We start from the raw sequence: 22,783 nt of genomic DNA, 5'->3' as shown, positions 1-22,783 counted from the left end.
AGAATATTATAATTTTTTAATCCAACCAAATAAGCTCTCAAAAATCATGCGAACAATCAACCGAGGAAATATTTACACCACCGTATAGCTGAGAAAACGTGAATTTTTTTGTGGGGTAAGTTGAAAAAAACTTTCTTTTTGTCACTGAAAAATTCAATTTCAAAAAAGTTACAACTTTTGGGGCAAAAGAGCCATCTCTATTTGGGGCAAGTGTGCCACCATCTTTCATAGGCGCGAGCTGTCAAAAATGTAAACATTGTTGTAGCGTTCACCGGTATGGTGCGCTTTTACGAGCGGATTCTACTCCGGAAAAACAGACCAGCAACAACCCATATTGCGATACAGTTTGTGATGAAAAGGGGTTCATTGGTGACTAAATACATGTAGGAATGCATACACTAGTGGTACAAACGTAATAATTTCCAATTATCTAAGAAATACGGTTATTTTAACCAGGTGGCCGTCTTGCCCCATACGAGTGGCACTCTTGCCCCATAGCCCAAAAACAACGTCTTTTTGGACCCTTTTTAAAACGCTTCAAAAACTGTTTTGTTTGCAATTTTTTCAAGCGAAACTCAGTTGTAAGTGAGGAAATAGATGTAAAATGGTTATGAGATTTAAATCGGCTTTTGAAAAACACGTTTTGTGAGTTATAACTTGAAATGCTTAAGGTGGCACACTTGCCCCGAATTCCGCTACAAGAAATTGGTGGCGTTTTCGGTATCTTGGTTATTAAGCCAAGAAAATCAATAAATTAAATTATAAATGTGAAAGGTGACAGAACAATTATTTTACCTTATTACACGTACGAGAGGCATTTTTGTGCCTAAGTCTAAATTTGACAGCTAAATGACAATCGAGAAATGACAGTACTTTTCTCCGTCAAATAAAGCCTTTACAAAGACGGAATAGCACGCGCAAATTAAAGAAAGGGGTGGATTTTTTTGAGCACTACGGAGAAGGAGAGATGCCACCGAGAGAGCGAGTGAGTGTGACCAATTTTTTTTGCCATTCAAATTTGGTCCGGTACTTTTTTGGCAGGCCTAGGCTCGCAAGCTCTTTAACCTTTAAGTTGGCAACCGGATACCCGGGTATTTTTTTCAACTTTAAACTGCAATAACTTTTGATTCACTGCTTTTATTGGCTTGAAATTTTCCGTAGCCCATCAACTTTTAATTTATGATTTTTTGGTGCATAAGTTGTAATTTTAAACAGCCTGTAAGTATTTTATTTTGATTTTTTTTAACTTTACCACGTAAGTTGGCAACCAGCATACCCGGGTATTCCATACATTTTGCATGGAGAATGACCCCAGGTGACAACTGTTCTACATTTTTAGCTTAAACTCCTTGCGAACAGCTCGATTGAACCCATTGCCTCATATGAACGCTTGAAAACATGGGTGTGTGAGTGAACAACGATGTGTTGAAGCGTTGAAGTTTATGTCAGAACTTCGGTAGAAGCCGGACAAACAAGAAGCTTGCAGTTTCGTCCTCGGTGTTCAACAGCCAAAACACTGAGTAAAAAGAAATAAACGATCTATCCAGGAGCATCAGAATAGCTGAGAAACGCAGGGAAAATAACAAAACAACGTGAAAGAGTGTTTTATAATAAACTTGTTGTTTAATATGGATTGAACAGTACGCATGTTTTGTTTTGGGCCGGTAGCTTGTGCACAACGTGATGACATTTCTCAAAATGGCACCAGAAAAAACGCTTCACACTGACGTTTCAACTGTTATAATAAGCTTAAACTCTGCAATATCGCTTGCTCTTTAAGCCAATTTTAAGCCTGCTCTTTAAGCTTCCAGCAACTCGAAAAACGCTAACAATCTGCTCGAAAATGTCACTTGGGACGTTTCTCCCCAAGTGACATTTTCGAGCAGATTGTTAGCGTTTTTCGAGTTGCTGGAAGCTTAAAGAGCAGTCTTAAAATTGGCTTAAAGAGCAAGCGATATTGCAGAGTTTAAGCTTATTATAACAGTTGAAACGTCAGTGTGAAGCGTTTTTTCTGGTGCCATTTTGAGAAATGTCATCACGTTGTGCACAAGCTACCGGCCCAAAACAAAACATGCGTACTGTTCAATCCATATTAAACAACAAGTTTATTATAAAACACTCTTTCACGTTGTTTTGTTATTTTCCCTGCGTTTCTCAGCTATTCTGATGCTCCTGGATAGATCGTTTATTTCTTTTTACTCAGTGTTTTGGCTGTTGAACACCGAGGACGAAACTGCAAGCTTCTTGTTTGTCCGGCTTCTACCGAAGTTCTGACATAAACTTCAACGCTTCAACACATCGTTGTTCACTCACACACCCATGTTTTCAAGCGTTCATATGAGGCAATGGGTTCAATCGAGCTGTTCGCAAGGAGTTTAACCGTAGCAATAGACGATGCGCAATCTCAGATTGCGCATATATTTATCTGTCAAACGGGTCGGTTTGATATATTTATCTGTCAAAAAATATATATATATCTCGGACATATAATCTTGAAAATTTATGCGCAATCTTGGCGCAATCTGAAAATGTATGGAAATGACGTTTATAGCTCAGGGTTGGCTACGCGAAATGACTTATGTTTTGATAAAACGAATATATGCGCAATCTGAGATTGCGCATCGTGTATTAATACGGTAAGCTAAAAATGTAGAACAGTTGTCACCTGGGTCTTCTTCTTCTTTTCGTATTGTGCCAATTTTCGAGTCAAATTCAAGCGATTCCAAATTTCAATTTGACCGTTATTTTTATAATAAAAAAAAAAAAACTAAATGAATAAATGAAATAGAAGAGAATATATGGTCGGCACTACTTGCTTACAGCATTAAAATATATAAAGCATTGTTTACCTATGAAAATCGTTATTTTTTTGCATCAAAACGAGTGGAATACCCGGGTATGCCGGTTGCCAACTTACGTGTGTAAATCTGGTTGCCAACTCTACGGTTAATGCAAGGTTTCTGGGGCTGTGAACTTGTATTAAGTCTGAGCCCTCGCGAGCCCTTGCAAATCGCTGTCAGTTGCACGGTAGCGCTGTTTGCAAAACTTAGCTACTTTTTATCGCGCGAGACGTCTCCGCGCGCGACATTTTCGCTCTATGTTTATTTGAACGTTAACCAAAAGAGATTATGTTTAGTTGACGTAAATGCATTGTCGAAGCTGTGCACAACGTATATATCATTACAATTCTAAAAAGTATTAGTAAAGTGTGTTAAACGTGAGTTGCGAAAGCCAATGGGTCAGTCTAGAAGGAGAAAAAAAAATGCGTAAAACATGGATTAAAAGAGATAATATTTACCATAAACCATTGTACAAGCAAAAGCTCAAGTTTACGTTGTTTCTCGTTGTTCTGATGGGAATATCATTTTTTATATATCAGTTGGTGTATATTAGTCAGTTGCTTACACTGGAATCAAATCATGTGGTACATGAAACACATTTGCTTAAACAGAATCCCATTACATCGATTAGTTTGGATGGACGACATGAGGTTGATAACCTCCAAGGCCGATTTGGGAAACTCACCCAAGAGCAGAATTACAAATCACGGAATAAGACAAACTCAATTCCAAACATTTCGGAAGAAATTTCATTCGTTTATCCGAAGAAAATAGGCAATGCTGAACGACACATTTTTCGGTTTGTTTATATTTATGTGAGAAATGTAGCTGCTCTTTGTTTTATCATATCTTTTTCATTGCAGTGGCATTCGAGTGGTTGACCTACACCGTTATAGCGTAAATAAAGGCGTAAAGAATTTCCGATGCTTTACCTCTTTAAGAGAAATTCCTTGGGAGTGGGTTAACGATGACTATTGCGATTGTCCGGATGATGGAAGCGATGAACCTAGTACAAGCGCATGCCCCCGAGGACGGTTTTACTGTAAATTTCAAAGGCGACATAATACGGGCCGCGGAAAAGATATGTTCATATCGAGTGGTAGAGTAAATGATGGCATTTGTGATTGCTGTGATGGTTCTGACGAATGGTTGACTCGAAGAAGCACGGGTCCATCTCATCTCTGTGGGGATGAATGTAAAACAGAATATTGACTCATCTCTCTGTTAGTAAGAAAAGTGGTTGACCAACTAATTGGCACATGAAACCACCATCTTAAAAATATTCAATAAGTTGTATGAAAGCGAGGTTTGAAACTCAACATCGCTAAACGAAACATGTTCACGACCGATTTTGATAAGTATAACTATTTTACGCTCAAACAAATCTCGCCGAACGTTTCAACATAATCGACGAAAACTCTATCAATACGGTGAGAGCTACAACATTTTTATCTGTTTCCCTGGGAACCAAGCACTTTTTGTTCACATTTTTTTGGCAATGATATGATAGCAATGGCCCCATCTCACACGAACCCATGGCCCTATCTCACATCTTATTCAAAATCTAATTGAATAAAAATAGATTTAAAGGTGAAAAATTAATGGTTTGAATACAATCCTGGTTGATTTCTTTGTATGTTATTGTTTTTGTTTGGTTCTATAATACAGGGTTTCACACTTTATCTCAAGACCGCGGGACCCCTTCCCGAATCTGTCTTAGTCAAAGCCAAGACTGTGGTGTGATGCTTGAAAACGTTGATGATACCTGAATTCATCGGATGCAATGCTGAATCTGCGGCACATTTCTCGGAACACACTGGTCCGCGTCGAGGACACGTGGTCGATTTTTTTTACACGTATAACCTTTGGGTACGTCAGTGTACTGAAAACAGTTAATTTTTTTTTCGTGTTTTTACCAAAAAAGATTATTTAAACAGTTGAAGCTACTTTCTTAACACTTCGAAATATTTTAATTAAACAAATATGCATTCACTCATTTTATTAAATTGTCTTTTTTTGGTAAAAAAAAACGAAAAGGATAATTGAGTGTTTCTAATAGACTGATGTACACAAAGGTTACCCGTGTAAAAAAATATTCGACCGCATGTCCTCGGCGCGGACCAGTGTGTTTCGAGAAATGTGCCGCAGATTCAAGGTGGATTTAAAAATATCAGGTGGTGGACTCTAGTGCATTTTGACAATTCGTCACTTGACGTAAGGTCCCCAGGATTCAAAATTTGTTTACATTAATTAAATTTGTTCATATAATTTATCTACCCCATTTTTTCGAATAAATATTCTTTAAAAATATATTTTGGACTTTGTGAGTTCTTATTTAACATTGAAACATACATTAAAGTGTGTTATTTTGTGTTATTCTGTGAATTTATTCTAGAATTCTTTGTGTTTTCGACATTTTTGATGATAAAAATTAAGAAATCATTATTTTTTTTCAATTTTTACATTAATTCCTCATTATCTACGAGCCGCATGGACAATTTACTTGAGATTAGAACTCATGCTAGCATGATTTTAAATTTCGTGCATAAACAAATCATCAAATCTTTTGTTAATATATTACGTTTTTTCGATAAAATCAATAGACACACTAAAATGCACATAATAACAAAGAAATCTGTTATATTTGCTAAGCTTTGTGTGCGGAAACCAATGGTCAACGGTTCTAAAATGACGTAAAGTCCCTCAACTATGGCGACCCCCCAAAGGCCCTAATCCACCACCTGATATTTTAAATCCACCTTGCGCAGATTCAGCATTGCATCCGATGAATTCAGGTATCATCAACGTTTTCAGGTATCATCAACGATTTCAAGCATCATACCGCAATCTTGGCTTTGGCTAAGACAGATTCGGGAAGGGGTCCCGCGGTCTTGAGATAAAGTGTGAAACCCTGTAAAATCGGGATAACAACAATAAATGGTGCTCCATTAGGCGCTACGCCACGTAGATGACAAAATGTTGAAAAAAATTTCAACGTTGTCATAACTTCATGTCAACTGCAAAAAGAGCTTTTCTCGTGGCCACGTCAAAAATCTACACAAAAACGACGAAAAGCACAAACGTGTGAATACCATTACCGTAGCAATAGATGATGCGCAATCTCAGATTGCGCATATATTTATTTGTCAAACGGGTCGATTTGATATATTTATCTGTCAAAAAAAAATATATATCTCGGACATATAATCTTGAAAATTTATGCGCAATCTTGGCGCAATCTGAAAATGTATGGAAATGACGTTTATAGCTCAGGGTTGGCTTCGCGAAATGACTTATGTTTTGATAAAACGAATATATGCGCAATCTGAGACTGCGCATCGTGTATTAATACGGTAATTTAATTTATTTAATTGGTTCTTTTATTTTTCTATCACATTTTTTAGACTAAATATAGTTTAAAAATATATTTTGGGCTTTTTGAGTTGTTATTTTACAATAAAACATCGATTGATGTGAGTTACTTCGTGTGATTTCGTAAATTTATTACATAATTATTTGTGTGTCGACATGTTTGATGATTAAATTTAAGACATCATTTTTTTCTGTTTTCACATATATGCCTAATTATCTACGATACACTTGGACGATTTTAATGAGATTAGAACTCTTACTCACTTGAGTTTAAATTTTGTGACGAAACAAATCATCATTTTGTTATGAAATCTTATTTTTTCGATAAAATCAATAGACACACAAAAATGCACGTAGTAACAAAGATATCTGTTATATTTGCTATGCTTTGTGTGCGAAAACCATTAGTTAACCTTTAAGTAGGCAACCGGATACTCGGGTATTTTTTTCAACTTCAAACCGCTATAACTTTTGATTCATTGCTTTTATTGACCTGAAATTTTCCGTAGGCTCCCAACTTTTAATTTCTGATTTTTCGGTGCATAAATTGTAATTTTAAACAGTTTTTAAGTATTTTATTTTGATTTTTTTAAACTTTACCACGTAAGTTTGCAATCAGCATACCCGGGTATTCCATACATTTTGGAGAATGGAGAATGACGTTTCTCTGCTTCCTCTTTTCATATTGTGATTATTTTCGAGTCAAATTCAAGCGATTCTAAATGTCAATTTGACCGTTAAATTTATCATAAAATGAAAAAAACTTAATGAATAAATGAAATAGAAAAGAATATATGGTCGAGATTACTTGCTTACAGCATTAAAATATAGAAATCATTGTTTACCTATAGAAACCGTTAATTTTTTGTGTCAAAACGTGTGGAATACCCGGGTATGTCGGTTGCCAACTTACGTATGTTAATCTGGTTGCCAACTCTACGGTTAACAGTTTTCAAATGACGTAAAGTATCTCAACTATTGCAAGGACCGTAAAGATATCAGGTCAAGTTATAAGCCCGTTTTGACAGCTAGGTGGAAGAAGAATCGACGAAGAAAACTGACAGTTAGTTTTCCGCTTTTGGCGAACGCTTCAAGTTCTCGAAGGAAAATTTCCATTTTAAATCACGGACTGTGTTCTAATAAACTAAAATATTCACCCAAATTGATCTCCACCAAATATTGACCATGCAAAACGTAAACAATCCATCAATACATATACAAGCGGAAAACCATCTGTCAAAATCGGAGTCCAGGGGGGGATCGCCAAAAGCGCTATAACTACACCTCATTATACATTCCACCTTGAACTATTGCAACCCCCCAATGGCTCTTACTGTCCAAATAGACATAAAGCGACAACGCCGCGCGCGACGAAAAATAGCTCAAAATTTCACTCGGTGTAGATCAAAGTTACTTAATTGACTCAGTTAATCAACTTGTTTTTTATTTGAAATCACACAAAAATAGGTTAAAATGTGTTCAAATCTATTTTTTTGCGTTTGGCATTAATCTGGATGATAAAAAAAGTAAATAATTCGATTATTTAGGATGAAGCAAAATAGTCGCGCGCGACGAGTAGCTCTGTTTGCAAAATTGAGCTACTTTTTTTTCGCGCGCGACGTCGTCGCGCGATTTTATCGCTGTATGTCTATTTGAACGGTTACACAGCACCTGATATTTCTATTCCACCTTGTTTCCGCCAAACCTATAAGCCCACCTTATACCCCCTATAACCACTTTGAAATACACCTTGTCATATTAAAACACCTTGCTGGCACGCCCTCGCAAATCACTGACAATCGCATTGCGGGGCTTTGTCGATATGGCCCCGTTCTATGTGAATGATGCAGAAATATTTGTTGCTAACTGTAGCAATAGACGATGCGCAAACTCAGATTGCGCATATATTTTTCTGTCAAACGGGTCGGTTTGATATTTATCTGTCAAAAAAAATTTATATATCTCCGACATATAATCTTGAAAATGTATGCGCAATCTTGGAGCAATCTGAAAATGTATGGAAATGACGTTTATAGCTCAGGGTTGGCTACGCGAAATGACTTATGTTCTGATAAAACGAATACAGCAATTATCCGCAGTACGCGATACTCGATATACAGTCATTATCAGAATCTCAGCCGCATCAGAATCTCTCAGAATCAGTCAGAATCAGGTCAGAATCTCGCCGCATGCGATTATGCCACATGCGGCAAGAAAAGAGTTTTCTCAATTTTCTAGCTTTTTAAGGTATTTTAATGATATTTTGTTATTTCTTTATAAAGATAATCATTATTTGATATGATTTTAGACATTTGACATCTGAAATAAAATCGCATGCGGCAGATTCGCAAATGCTGTCATAAACGTCAAATCCCATACTAAAGCTTGCGGCAAAATCGCATGCGGCGAGTTTCTCACCGCTGCCCAATTCCGCGTATTTCCTGCGCTCTCCTGCTTCTACATGCCCGTCGTTTGAAAGTCCTACCCTTTTTCATTCTCTTTGCTAGTAGGGCGGGCTTTTAGCGTACATTTGGTTGAGTCGGATGTCGTGTTAGGCGGCGCTCTAGCAGCAATCGAACACGACATCCGACACGAACAAACCCAAATACAGACGGTCCCCGAGATACACGGTTAATTGGGACCGAAAACGGCCACAAAATACCGCGTATCTCGAATTTCCGCGTATGTCGAATCTCGTGATTTCCAGCCAAAATATCACTAATTTTCGTGCAATTTTGCAAGTAGGGGGTGGTTTTAGTCACCAAATTAATTATTTGATATGTTTCTAATGAATTGAACAGTTTTAAACCTTTTTAAATGGTATTTTACATTCGAACAATACGGAAATTAATTGGTATTTCACAATGGATGTGTCAAATCAGTACAATTTGCTCAAAGAACTGTCAAATTTAGAAAACCGCGTATCTCCGAATCCGCGTATAAGAGGTACCGTGTATCTCGGGGACCGCCTGTAATCATATGGAGGTGCACTGTCAGACACAAACAAACAAACAAGACAAACGTCGAGTCGAACATGTCAGTTGATTCTGTCTGTGATGTTCGATACCCACCTGTGCTGTGAGTACCTTGGCTGTCAAACGCTTCACAGCTACAGTAGATAGAATTCAATTCGGGACATTTTTAAGTTTGTTTACGTAGTTTGTCTCTTTTTCTTCTTAAAATTGCGTGCAAAATATTTAAAATAGCTATCAATAATTATTTTAAAGCTTTACAATCAATTATAACATCAAATATAAAGGATTGAAACGTATTAAACTGTAGTGTGTATATAATCCATGTGTATGCACTGTATGTGTTTTGGCATGGACGTTTGTTTACATTTTTCAATATTAAATTTGAATGATTTCTATGTTATTATACATGTGAATAACTAGTAAATTATGAGTTGAATGTTCCCCCTGTAGGTGGATATTCATTTAAACTATGAAAATGCTTCATTTTCGAGACGAAAAGAAAGGCGTATTGCAGTGCATTATGACAGGTCTATAAGACATCGAACAGCTGACAGAGCACCTATCGAACAGAGTCGTGTTTGCTTGTCTCGTTCGATTGGTCCCAGAGCGCCGCCTTAGATGGCTGTCAGAGCGCCGACCAATCAGAACTTTTATCAACATAGATCTTGGGCTGGGCTCAGCTTTTTACATAACCTCGTTTCTAGACAGCCTATAGACTCTATGCATTCATTTCATTAGACGAAAGTGTGTTGAAAGCGATATGATGCGCAGTGCATTTGTGTGACTATAGTTTTTTAAATTAGTTCTTAGAGGTGTTTTTCTTTCGCTTGTATAATATACATTTTATCTGCTCCGAAATTGTGAAAGGTTAAATAGTGATCGTTGGTGTTAAATCAATTACCTTACTGCGGTAGCTTTGAAAATGTTAGTAATGCACATGATAGAATATTAACACATCGTGATACAACTTTTTCGATGTTCTTGGACGGACAGCTTAACAAAGAAACTTAATGATAACTTATGGATTCTTGTGAAATATTACTTAAAACATTTGTGAGGCATGGTGTTTTTAATTAACTCCAATATCCTTTGATGATTGATCTTTTGGACATTATAATCATTCGATTTAACCAATTGAAACGTTTTCGGTAACCGAGTTTCGTTGGTAGCTAAATACATTTGTAAACATTGAAATAGGGTGTACCAATTGTTGTGTTATCTACAAAAAGATTGAAATTAAGGAAAGATTGTGTTTTTTTGCGGTTTCATATCAATGTATTCGTGTAAATTCTCGTATTTCCTTGTTTTCTAACAACTTTTAAAATTATTCAAAGTCAACTAATCAAATAAACATTATAATTATGATCACCGTCCAAAACTCAACCACAGCTTATCGATGAGCAAAACAAACCGTCCAACATTCAATCCCAATTTATACGAAAACTAGAGCGCAGAACCTATGCCAAATGATGTTAAAAAATCGATTATGATGCCTTAACACTGAAATAGCACAGTTTTTGATCGTTTGATAATGTGAAATAATTATTTTATCGAGTTGAAAAATAGCACAACAATTGGTGCAAAAAAAGGCCATTTACCAATTGTTGTGCTGTGCTCATGCCTGCAAGTTTTGCTATCAGATAGCAAAAAACAGTTGTGTCATTTCGCATGGAAAATCGTACAAAATTGGCATTCTAAACCTTAGGTTAAAAATGTTTGATTTTATTGATTTTTAACATCTTGTTATAAAATTTTGTAATTGTAAATTCCTTAAAAACATTCACCTCAGTTTTAAAAATCAATTTTGTTAGATCAAACAATCGTAGCACATTTTTTGGACTAGCACAATTGGTCTAAAGCACAACATTTGGAACACATAGCACAACAATTGGTACATAGAAGATGTATTGGAATACAGCTAATTACCTTTTAAAAAAACTGTTAAATTTACAAAATGTAAAAGCAATAATGTAGCTAAAATATGTGTCTATATCGTTTACATTTGTTTATGAATTTTTATACGGTTGTTTTGTCACAATTTATGTTTCAGTCCAAACGCTGTATAAGCTCGTCCGTAATTGGTGCAATGAATTAAAAATGATGAAAAAAAAGTTTCAAATAGGGTTTGCCAATACAGTGCTCCGATCGGAAAACCGGACAAAACTTCATTGAACTTAAGCATCATTTGTCCGGTTTTTCGTTGGAGGCACTGTACTTTAAAAGAAACAATTACGACTGCTTTTTAATTACTTAATTAATGCATGTGTTTTATAATTATCCAATTAACCTTAATATTTTATACTCTACACCTCTGTCATATTTCCTTAGAGATATTAAAAAACAAAAACAAAAAATCAATCTGTTCAGGGTTTGATTTGTCGCAAGGATAAAACGCATATAAATGGCCCAAGGGAATTTTTTCGGGGATATTGAACACAAAATCATGACATCTCTTTCTATTCTTCAGCCCTATTCTCTCACACGCAACGATAAACTTTTGCACCCTTGAACACATCTCTTACCATACCAATAGACGATGCGCAATCTCAGATTGCGCTTATATTTATCAGTCAAACGGATCGGTTTAATATATTTATCTGTCAAAAAAAATTATATATCTCGGACATATGATCTTGAAAATTTATGCGTAATCTTGGCGCAATCGTGACGTGCAAACGTCATTTCCATACAATTTCAGATTGCGCCAAGATTGCGCTTATATTTTCAAGATTATATGTCCGAGATATATAATTTTTTTTTGACAGATTAATATATTAATCCGATCCGTTTGACAGATAAATCTGATATTGCGCATCATTTATTGATACGGTTAGTTCATTGTGCCATATTTGACCGTATTAATACACGATGCGCAATCCCAGATTGCGCATATATTCGCACATAAGTCATACATAAGTCATTTCGCGTAGTCAACCCTGAGCTATAAACGTCATTTCCATACATTTTCAGATTGCGCCAAGATTGCGCATATATTTTCAATATTATAAGTCCGAGATATATAAATTTTTTTTGACAGATAAATATATCAAACCAACCCATTTGACAGATAAATCTATGCGCAATCTGCGATTGCGCATCGTCTATTGCTACGGTGAAGGGGTTTAAACTGAAAGATAACGATTCATGTTCATGAAGTAGTTATGGTCGAATGGTAATGGTGTTATGTTTGTACCATGGTTGATCTGAGTTCAATCCTCTTTTTATTGTTTTTATTTGATGATTTAAAGTTTTATTCTATTTTTAAAACATCCAGCTCCAATAACTTCAGACCTTTTTACTCATTGTTAGAAATGCATATGTTACATTCAATTTTTTTTGATTATTTTATTTATTGATTTTAATTATTTTAGTTTCAGTACCCCTTCATACAAAAAACCAGCAAATAGTACGACCATGAATAATAATATGGTGGCGCAACTGGCAAAGCGATTCGAAGTAGAATTAGCGATGTGGTTGGTAGCATTAAGGATGAAGCATAAGCATGAATTGGAACATGAGGGGAGGGAGTGAATCCGAATATTCATTTCTATTTTTAGCTCTTTTTTGCATGGATTCATTCTTCACGTGTGTTCACTATCCCCGAAAATGGTCTGTATATCGTTGATGTTTTCGGGGATAATTCGTTAATGCATTATCCCCGAAAAGATCTGCGAAAACCAGTGTGGTCGGGAGTTTAGGGGGATCCCTTTATTTAAGTATTAGGGGAAAGCGGGGCAAAATGGATCTGTTAAGGATTTTGGTCTGTATCTGATGGGTTAAACTACTTTACACTGTTATTTTGACGGCAATCGATATTTCTTCATCTTATTCATGAACAACAATCAGAACTTTATGCATTACAAACAAATTTAAATTTTTAAACTAAATGTATTGTACGGGGTAAAATGGTCTTTCTATGGGGTATAATGGTCTTACACGAAATGTCAAATTACATCAAAACATAGGGTCAAAATTGACCGCAATATTCGAATTTAGGCTTTGGTTTAAGCTCCTGCATCTTGGTAGAATTGTCACTACATAGAGATCACAATTTAGTATTTAGGTGTTTTGTTGAATAATCTAGTAAAATCGAAGAATATGGATGCTGGAATGCTGTAATTTGCTTGTCGAAATAGTATACATGTAAAGAATCGAAAAGTAAAAACGCTCAACACAGACACTTGTTCCTCTTGCAGCCAAAACAATTATGTCATTTTATTCCAATTCCACCTCCTTTTATACCCATTTTGTTGGTCGCTTGCTTATCACTGTCTCACTCTTGTCTCCCTCTGTTTCTTTCTACTTTGCCTGTGGTACATTTTACTACGGTACGTTTGTACAGCGGCACGTCCTACCAAAAATTAAACATAACATACATACATTACAGTTTTATTTATGAAAAACTAATTTACTGTAGCGATCTTAACCTATATCACAGCTCCATCACGTTGCTCATAACAAAAAATGAAGACTATTTTGTCACAAGCTGGAATGACTATTTTGCACTAGTGAAACATTTTACAAACAATAAGATAAATAAATCCACAATAAATTTAAATGGCTATTTTTTCACGAAATCATAGATAAATTCTGGTGACCCCCGATATACGACTGTATTTGGGACCTAAAAAAAAGTCCCAAAGCAAGGCGTTGATCGAATTAATTGTATGTCGAAAGTTTATAACCGATGTTGAGAGGTCGATATCTATGATATCGTGTATTTTATTTAAAACAATGTTCGATAATATTTTAATTTTATTCCAAAAACGATACAGATATTTAAGAGCGAGTACTTTTGGAATCTTTGTATATATATGAATTTATTCTCAATGACTACGTTTAACTGTCAAAATCAAAATCGTCGTATCTGCGAATCGTCATAACTCGAGGAGGTCGTAACTCGGGGAATACCACTAGGTATAGGTGACCGCTAACTGGATGTGTTTTAACTGGATTGCTTTTTAACTGGAGGTTCGCTAACTGGAGTGATTCTCAGTTAACGAACACTTGAACGTCAAAACATGAAACATCCGGAATCTCATGAAAAGAAATTTGTCGCAAATGTGCGTTTTCACACTAATTTAGGGCTTGTGCTTGTGACAATGAGGTAATTTTTAATCCATACATAAACAGTAAAAACATAGAATAAATTAAGAATAATTGGTTTTTGGTTCGAAATACACAAACTGTCTAATAAGCCATATTTGTCCTGTTTCCCTACAATATTGTTTCATTGGATCACTAATATTTTCTGAAAAAATAAGTCATGGTATAATTATTTTCCAAACCAATACTAACATACCACCTAAATGTCATTCTCAGATTTACGCTGCCTCTATTAGACTGCCTCCAACATCAACGTCAACGATTTCCGAAGGAGTGAATACGCCAATATGAAGAGTCACAACAATGTTACATCACGCTCATGCGATGAAAACTCGCAATTAGATAGTGATGTTAGTAATAACAGTAGTAGTGGAAATATTCATGACAGCGTTATCAGCACAAGTCACGCTGAGGCCGATCACCAAATGCCTTCATTAACGGTAGTTGCTGGTAAAGATCATGTAGGAGGGAACAACAACGATCAACCTGCAAGTCTCGATCTTACTATCAACGCTCCCGTTCAACCGTTTTCAAGTTTTCGTATGTCCCGTGCGGTAAGTTTATATTGCTGTAAAACACTAATTATAACTCTGTTGTCCACACAACAGCAATTGCATTTGAAAAATTGGAAACTCCATACAAAAAATTTAATAGAACCTAAAACCTTGTTTTATGAATTTTTGTAAATGCGAATATCTTTTATTTTTATTATTATTATTATTATTTATTTAATCTTCAACGGGCCGTATGGCCTAATTAAGATGTAACAGTTCATTAAAAAAAATACATAACAAAAACAAGATTTGCATCGCAATTTACTGTGGCCACGGCAAAAGCCGGAGACGTTCCTTGAAGCACTGAGTCGAGATGTCGAAGTCGAAGCATTCCGAGACAGTATTGAAGACAGCCGACATGCGGAACATAGGGTCAGACCGACCAGCGCTGGAACGGGATTGAGCGAGCCGTAGAGTTTCTCTAGACCTAAGTGTTCGGGATGGTGCATAGATATCGACTCGATGCAACAAAGGCGATGATTCGATAGAGCCATTTAGCAAACCAGCGATGAAAGAACACTGTGCATTGCGTCTTCTAACCTAAAGAGGTTCAAGGCCTAGAAGACGGCACCGCGCATCATACGGAGGAAGATTATTGCGATCCTGCCAGGGAAGTAAACGTAGGGCATATCGCGTGAGTTTACGTTGAATCACCTCAAGTCGAGCAATTGAAGAAGCGGTAGTTGGGCTCCAGACTACGCACGAATATTCCAGAACCGAACGAACGATACTGTTGTAGACAGCTTTGATGCACATGGGGTTGTGGAACTCACTAGTTGTCCGGATAACCACGCCAAGTAATTGATTTCCTCTAGCTACAACGTCATCGATATGCTGTTTAAAGTTCAAACTAGAGTCAAGCAGAACGCCCAGTTCTTTGGCATGATTTTGTCGATTAACTGCAGTGCCGTCCGTGAAGTAGGTACACTGGTGGACATAAAAATAGGAATTTTTTTCTGTAACCGAAAAACATAGTTCTTGTCGGAAATATTTGGTGGCCCTGAAAAGGACTGTTTAAGTGGTTGTTGGGAGGTGGTGTTGCGGTGTTCCACAGTGCGGAAACATATTCTAACGGTCAATGTGTTGACCGTTACTCGCTATCACTTCCTCACAGCGTAGGGCCATATCGCCGATGAGGTTACGGCATTCGCTTCTGTCTATGCGTTTCCACATAGCCTCGCAGCGTGTCCATAGATCATCGGCTGAACGTCCATGCTTGTTCTTAAGCTGACGCTTGAGAGTTGACCACAGATTCTCAATCGGGTTGAGGTCTGGACTCAACGCAGGCCAGGGTAGAACTTGCACATCCTCGTTTGCCAAAAAACATTTACAGTCTTTCCCCGAGTTACGCGAATAATGCGTTCCGGAGACATTCGCGTAACTCGGATTTTCGCGTAAGTCGAATATCACGTTTTACAGTAAAAATATACTTTCTTTATCAAGATTTTTGATTGAATTTAGTTCATTTATGTAATTAATCACTTATTTGATTCAATTGGTGTGGAGAATTCAGTTATTTCTGACTTTTTAGTGAATTAAAATTTTGAAATATTGCTAATTATTTTTCATTTGACAATTGATGGAGAAAATTGTACTGATTTGACATCTGAACTGTCAAAAGTAAAAAATTCGCGTAACTCGAATTCGCGTAACTCGAGTGTCGCGTAACTCGGGGAAAGACTGTAACTAATCGCGATGTATGCTTTGAGTCGTTATCGTGCTGAAAGATGTAATGCTCTTCGTCTCCGAATTTTTGTCGGGCGTGTGGCAACATCTTACGACGTAGTATGTTTCTATACCCTTCCGAGTTCAGTGTCCCTTTGATACGGAACAAAGGACCCGGGCCGTGCCAGGAGAAGCAACCCCACACCATTACGTGGCCGCCTCCGTGATTTAGGGTTTTTATAGTATTTTTTGAATGATACGCCTGTTTAGGAAGGCGCCAGACGTATTTAGTGCCGTCCGAACCATCCAGATTGATTCTGGACTCATCCGAAAAAATTATTTTGCTCCACCAAAAGATGGATGCAGCTAAATGTTCTTCGGCAAACCGAATGCGCGCTTCTACGTGGTGCGGCATTAGCTTACGAACCTTTCGTGGTTTCCGGGCACAGAACCCACCGGCGTGTAAACGGCGCGACACCGTTTTCGCCGAAACTTGCAATCTAAGCTCCTGTTTAATACGACTGCAAATTTTGAAAGGGTCCGCCCTGATTATCTCAACCATCTGCGCGTCAACGTCAGCCGTTGTTTTTCGCGGACGACCTGTGGATTTACCCGTAGCCTCGCTACGAATGGCGTTGTCCACAAACGTCCGCGAACGGCCGAACGCCTTGCAGATAGTTTTGATAGGCACGTTCTCACGATACAAACCCTGAATATGTTTCCGCTCCTCTGGAGTGCAGTGCTTTCCGCGACCCATGATGAACTTGTAGAATTTTCAAATCGCAAACTTTCACCTTTACCACTGAATGAAGAACGAAGCGCAACACGGTTTGGATCTCTTTTTATACTACAGAAAACGCTGCCGTTACTCAAAACTCAGATAAGTAGCGCACAACAAATGCGAGTATAAAAGGCAAACAAAGAGCGATTGCAAATTCAGTACGCCTCGAACGTTAGGCGAAAGAACTCCGCAGGAGCCAAAGCCACTCTAAACCATACTAACAACAACAACAACTGTTGGCGAAGACACACCTATTGCATGCAAAAAAACACACAACAAATTTTTTTCCTATCTTTTTGTCCACCGGTGTACCAGTGACAGGGCTCCTGCATCGACTAAAAGACACACAGTAGCATTTCTCGATGCAGATAGTCAGTCCGTTACGCTTGCACCACGAACAGAAAATTTCGATGCAGTCTTGCAGGAATTTACAATCACCTGTGTTGTGAATAGGCGCAATTTTTTTTGCGTCGTCGGCAAACAGACTGATACTGTCGGGAGGTAAAGCGAGGGTAACATCGTTGATGAACAATATGAAGAGAAGCGGGCCAATATTGCTTCCTTGTGGCACACCCGAGCTGCTGACTATTTCTTTGGACATGTGCTTATCAATTTTAATGACGTATGCGAGACCGTGAGCGGTTTCAGACACTCCTGAGGCAGGCCTAGACCGCAAAGCGGTTGTAGCGCCGGATAAGTAAGTAAGTATGTACGATTAATTAGGTAAGACTTAAGCCACTGTACGAGCGAGCTGGGCAATCCTAGCTTATCGAGTATCGAGAAGAATTGCGTGCGGAAGAGAGTCGAATGCTGCTTTCAGATCTGTATATATTGCATCGACTTGAGCTCCGGCATCAATTTGACTAGTGCAATAGGTTACAAGTTCAACCAATTTCGTGGTAGTCGACTTTTTTTTGGCACGAATCCATGTTGATACGGGTAGCTGCGGCATGCATGTAGCAGATTTTTGTAAATCACTAGTTCGAACACCTTGGCAATGGCACACAAAGATGTAATACCCCGGTAGTTGATGGCATCTGTCCTGTCGCTCTTTTTGTAGATAGGAACCATCCAAGATTTCCTCCATGTTCTGGGAAAGTAGCCATTGGCTAGCGATGCATTACACATTTTTGCAAGGATAGGTGCTACTGTCGTTTGGCAGCGTTTCAGCACGGTAGAAGGAATTCCGTCGGGTCCAGGAGTGAAGGAAGGCTTTAGTTGCGTTAGGGCTGATAAAACGATCTCACTGTCGATGAAAGGAGTACTCATGTTAATTGCGCCAGCCGGAGTGTTGACGAGAGCAGCATCAATGGTATCAGTATCATTCATGGCCGGTGAAAAGCAATCTGTGAAGCGATCCGCGAAGAGATTGCACATTTCATTAGTGTTGGCACTTGTTGCTCCTTTGTACGTAATGGATTTCGGTGTATGCGTGGATTTTGTTTTGCTGTTGTAGAAGCGCCAAAACGAGTCAGGCCACCTGCAGAGGTTACGTTGAATTTTACTCAAATATCTGCCATATCGAAACCTGTTATAGCTGCAGTATAAAGAGTGCGTGTCAAAGTAGATCGAGCGAGATCTTTGGCAGCGGCGCGTTTGGTAGTGACGATAAGCAGCTCTTTTTACACGTTTGAGTCGTTTGAGTGTGCGGTCCGCCCAGGGGGGGTTAGGTTTAGGACGCTGAACTGGGACGCATACAACAAAGGCTTGCAGCATGAAGGACGAGAATGAACATACTGCTTCGTCAAGTGAAACAAAATTGGAACAATGAAAGTTATTGTTAAACATTGATATCATGTCGTTCAGTTTCACATAGTCAGCTTTAGCAAAGTTATAACGATAAAATGCGGTTGTCGTCGAGTTTTGTCGAGTCGTCGAATTGCGTCGGGTCGACGAGTTAATACGTATATTGAAGTCAAACGCCGGATGGTAGGAGTCAAGAGGTACAAGCGGAACAACACTTGGAAAGACAGGCGAACACAATTTAGCTGCAGCATTGTTAGCGTAGAGCTGGTCAAGCATGCGTCCGTGCGAATTATTGATGTGATTAAGTTGCACTAATCCGTTAAATTTAAATCCACCCACAAAGGTGTTGTTGGCCAGTGAGCGCGTAGTTGGTTCATTGTGCGTGATTGATGAGTATGCTGGCGAGGACGAAGGATCAGCTGTGGACCAGCTTATGCTAGGCTGATTGAAATCGCCAATACAAACAGCAGATCCGAAGGTTTCAGTGTGAGAGTGAAGCCGCTGATACAATCATGTAGAGAGCGAAGAGTCGATATCTCGGAGCTAAGCTACGGTGGAATGTATACTACCATGACGTACAGATGTGCGTTATTGCAGGTGACGCGCACACAAATATACTCGAGAGAACGATCACGGGAAGGTAATTCTATCGACTCGTACAGTATCGGACATTAAGATAGGACCCTTTTTTTTCAATGCACCGTGCACTTGTTTTGCCACGTTACTTGTGTTTGTGTGTGTGTATGTGTGTATGTGTGTGTGTATGTGTGTGTGTATGTGTGTGTGTGTGTGTGTGAGTTTGTGTGTGTGTGTATGTGTGTGTGTGTGTGTGCATGTGTGTGTGTGTGTGTAGTAGTAGAAAGAGAGTGTGCTTTTTAATGTGTATTAGCAAGTGCGCGGGTTTGTGTCTGAAAAACATAGCTTGCCATGATGTCATATTGCGTTGAAATTATTCTTATTATGTGTGTTATCATGTGAAACATTGTGCGTTTACACTTGGATAAAAACTAAAGTTTGCATCGACAGCAGCGCTTGTTCCTCGGACGAAAACGCAGGTGTGCTGTTTCATGAATGTGCATGTGCAGCGATGCAAAATGGACACGCGCACAATAGCAATGAACTCGGCATTCATTTTTCCAGTGCACGCCATTGAAAGGCCTTCGTGCATCTCTGCGTTGCACGTTGTGTGCGAATGGTAAACTTTGTGCGTGCATTATTCTTTTCAATGGGCGTTTTGTTTCATGAGCGCGGCAGTATTCTGTTCTCGATTTTGAAGGGAAGACGCTTACTCGCGTACTCGTTGATAGTTTTTATCCATGCGATGTTTTCGCTGCTCCAAAACGATGTAATTCATCGCGTATAGAAGTAGAACGCAGGCAGAGCACGGGATCAGCCGTGTCCAAGTTTTTAACCAGCGCGTTCTTGACGGTCCAAGCAAGCAATGTTAGTAACAATGGGTCGAGGTAAACGTTGTACCGATCATCAGCGCCATATGTAAAAGCGAATGGCTGCTGCTGGCATTAAGCGCAAAAGGATCGAGTTCGTAATGGAACGATCGCGCACTTTTGTGGCAAACGCGCTTCGGACAACCGAAACGTGCTTAGACAACTGAAACGCGCTTGGACAACCGAAACGCGCAAGTCAACCGGACGTCCTCAGAAGACCACGGCGAAAGAAGACCGTAACATTGTTAATATATCGAAAACACACTGATCGCGAGGGCGGTGGTCCTGCTTATCACACCAAAAACCTAACCCAAAACACAAAAAAACTACTTACAAATCTATCCGAAACGACCTACTTGTGAAACAAACACACACATCAATACACATTCAAACATACATCCACACACACACACACACACACACACACACACATGCACACACACACATACACACACACACACAAACACACATACACACACACATTAACACAAGCACATACACACACACATTAACACAAGCACATACAAACCACACATAAACTTGGCCCAACGGGTGCACGGTGCGTTAAAAAACCAATGCCCTATCTTTCTGTCCGATACTGTATGCGTTAGAAACGGCTAGCAAAACATCACCACCGCGAGAGCTAGAGCCGCTGAGAGAGCGATCACAGCGGTAAACAGAGAAGTTGTTGTTGAAGATAAGAGCAGATGGAATGTTGTCAACAAGCCAAGTTTCCGTGAGGGCGATGAGGTCGAAGTCAGCCTCCGATACAGCTAGGTGAAATTTATTTGTTTTAGTGCGCAAACCTCTAAAGTTTTGATAATAGCAGCTTAAATATTCAGCGGTAGCGTTGTCATTGTGGCGGTTGGATAAAGCGGGTATACGGTAAGTCAATTGAGCTGCGTTGTCAGAGCATGAGGCTTGGCGTGTTTGTTGCGTGCAATGAGCGGAACTTCGTCTAGTTGAGAAAAAAGCGATCGATTGTAGACTGGTGCAGGTGTGGAGATGAAGCGCGGTGGTTTTGGGGCGGTACAGAAACAAGTGTTGAGTTGGGTGCTTCCAGGGTATCATTCACCGGGGGGTGACACTGTAGTGATGATGTTGTTTCAGGACCAGGTGGAGTAGACGTGTGTGCGGCTAAACGGTGAGTCGTTGTTGGTGTGCGTGTGGTGTAGCGGTGATCAGTACTAGTAGCTGGTGTGCGTGTTGTAAAGCGGTTTCGGGTGGCTATAGGAGATGAGAAATGAAAGCCAATTCATGCTGTCCACACTAACCCCTCTTCTCAGCAGGCAATACGTAATAACGTCATCGGTGGCTAAGCGACGCTTTACAGAAGCGACCACTTGTTCCACAGTGACGGCCGTTGATAAGCGGGATAGGCGGATCCAGATCCTACCTGTGAATGGCTCACGAGGTGCAGCTTGAAGCGGTGATGATAACGGATCGGTTCCCACCAGTTCATGCGGTTGTGTAGGTGCCGGCTGGACGCAAACGTGGTATTGGTGTATGTGTTTGGCGATGACGCGGCACAAAGGATGTTACCGCGACTGTTTACAATTCTGTTTACACCAGGAGATGCCGAATCCTCGATTAAGCGCCTCCGCTTTCTACCAGTAGCCGGTCGAGGATCAGGATTCCGAATGTGAGGCGTGGAAGCAGTTTGGAGGAGGGTAAAACCACTGCGAACTTCGGCGACAATAGGCTCAACGAGCTTGCCGATAGCTGCTACGGCTGAGGTGAGGGCGGCTTGGAAACCGACGTGGGCGCCTATTTCTTTTACCGAACGGCAGCGCGGATTTTTAAGAATGTTAGTGCAGCCAATGCAGCTCCAGTGCAGGTCGACATTGGACAATACTGCGTCAATCAGCTCGGGGGGCAATTTGCAACAGCCGCGGTGGAACGTAGCGTCACAATATGCACAACTGATGATGCAGCCGGTGGCCTCTAGCGGTTCAGCACACGAGAAGCAAATAGCCGCCATCGCGAAATCACGCGTAACCACAGCACAACACTGCTAAGCCGAGCAGGAAAAAACAGCAGGAAACCACAGTTGCGGTGCAACGAAACAATTCGCCAAGACGCAACGATGATGTGAAGCAGTTTAATAGTCCGTAGAATAGGCAACAATGCGATGCGACGCAGAAAACACAAGAAAATTATTGAAAAATCACGGAGCGCGACGGAAGTGCGCAGGATGAAATTGTTTGTTAGTGGAGTTAGTTGTGTGAGGACAAAACAAGATAATTATCAATGCATTTCCAAATCCCAAATCCCATACATTTTTCATGTTCGATGTCGT

The 22,783-nt window shown here is 39.3% G+C and overlaps 2 protein-coding genes across 7 annotated transcripts in view; both read left to right on the top strand.

Annotated features, from left to right (window-relative positions):
- Positions 1-3,111: 3,111 nt before the first annotated feature.
- On the top strand, positions 3,112-5,152 carry LOC120956704 (uncharacterized). Its single transcript, XM_040378398.2, has 2 exons — positions 3,112-3,639; positions 3,704-5,152. Exons 1-2 carry the CDS (start codon positions 3,263-3,265, stop codon positions 4,050-4,052), a joined length of 726 nt encoding a protein of 241 aa, XP_040234332.1. The 5' UTR covers positions 3,112-3,262; the 3' UTR covers positions 4,053-5,152.
- Positions 5,153-9,904: 4,752 nt separating this feature from the next.
- Positions 9,905-22,783, top strand: part of LOC120956685 (transcription factor kayak) — a 139,072-nt gene continuing 126,193 nt past the window's right edge. For 4 of the 6 annotated variants that reach the window (XM_049606758.1, XM_049606755.1, XM_049606750.1 and 1 more), the window contains exons 1-2: positions 9,905-10,111; positions 14,510-14,847. In XM_049606758.1, coding sequence (XP_049462715.1) covers positions 14,581-14,847 — 267 coding nt within the window. In that variant the 5' untranslated portion in view covers positions 9,905-10,111; positions 14,510-14,580. Of the gene's footprint in view, positions 10,112-13,962; positions 14,295-14,509; positions 14,848-22,783 lie in introns of those variants that run through there. The other 2 variants (XM_040378359.2, XM_040378367.2) reach the window with 2 other exon arrangements.

This window comes from Anopheles coluzzii, chromosome X (assembly GCF_943734685.1).
Source record: "Anopheles coluzzii chromosome X, AcolN3, whole genome shotgun sequence".
Lineage (NCBI taxonomy): Eukaryota > Metazoa > Arthropoda > Insecta > Diptera > Culicidae > Anopheles > Anopheles coluzzii.
The sequence above is the reverse complement of the archived record's forward strand: the minus strand, read 5'-3'. Positions and strand labels throughout refer to the sequence as shown.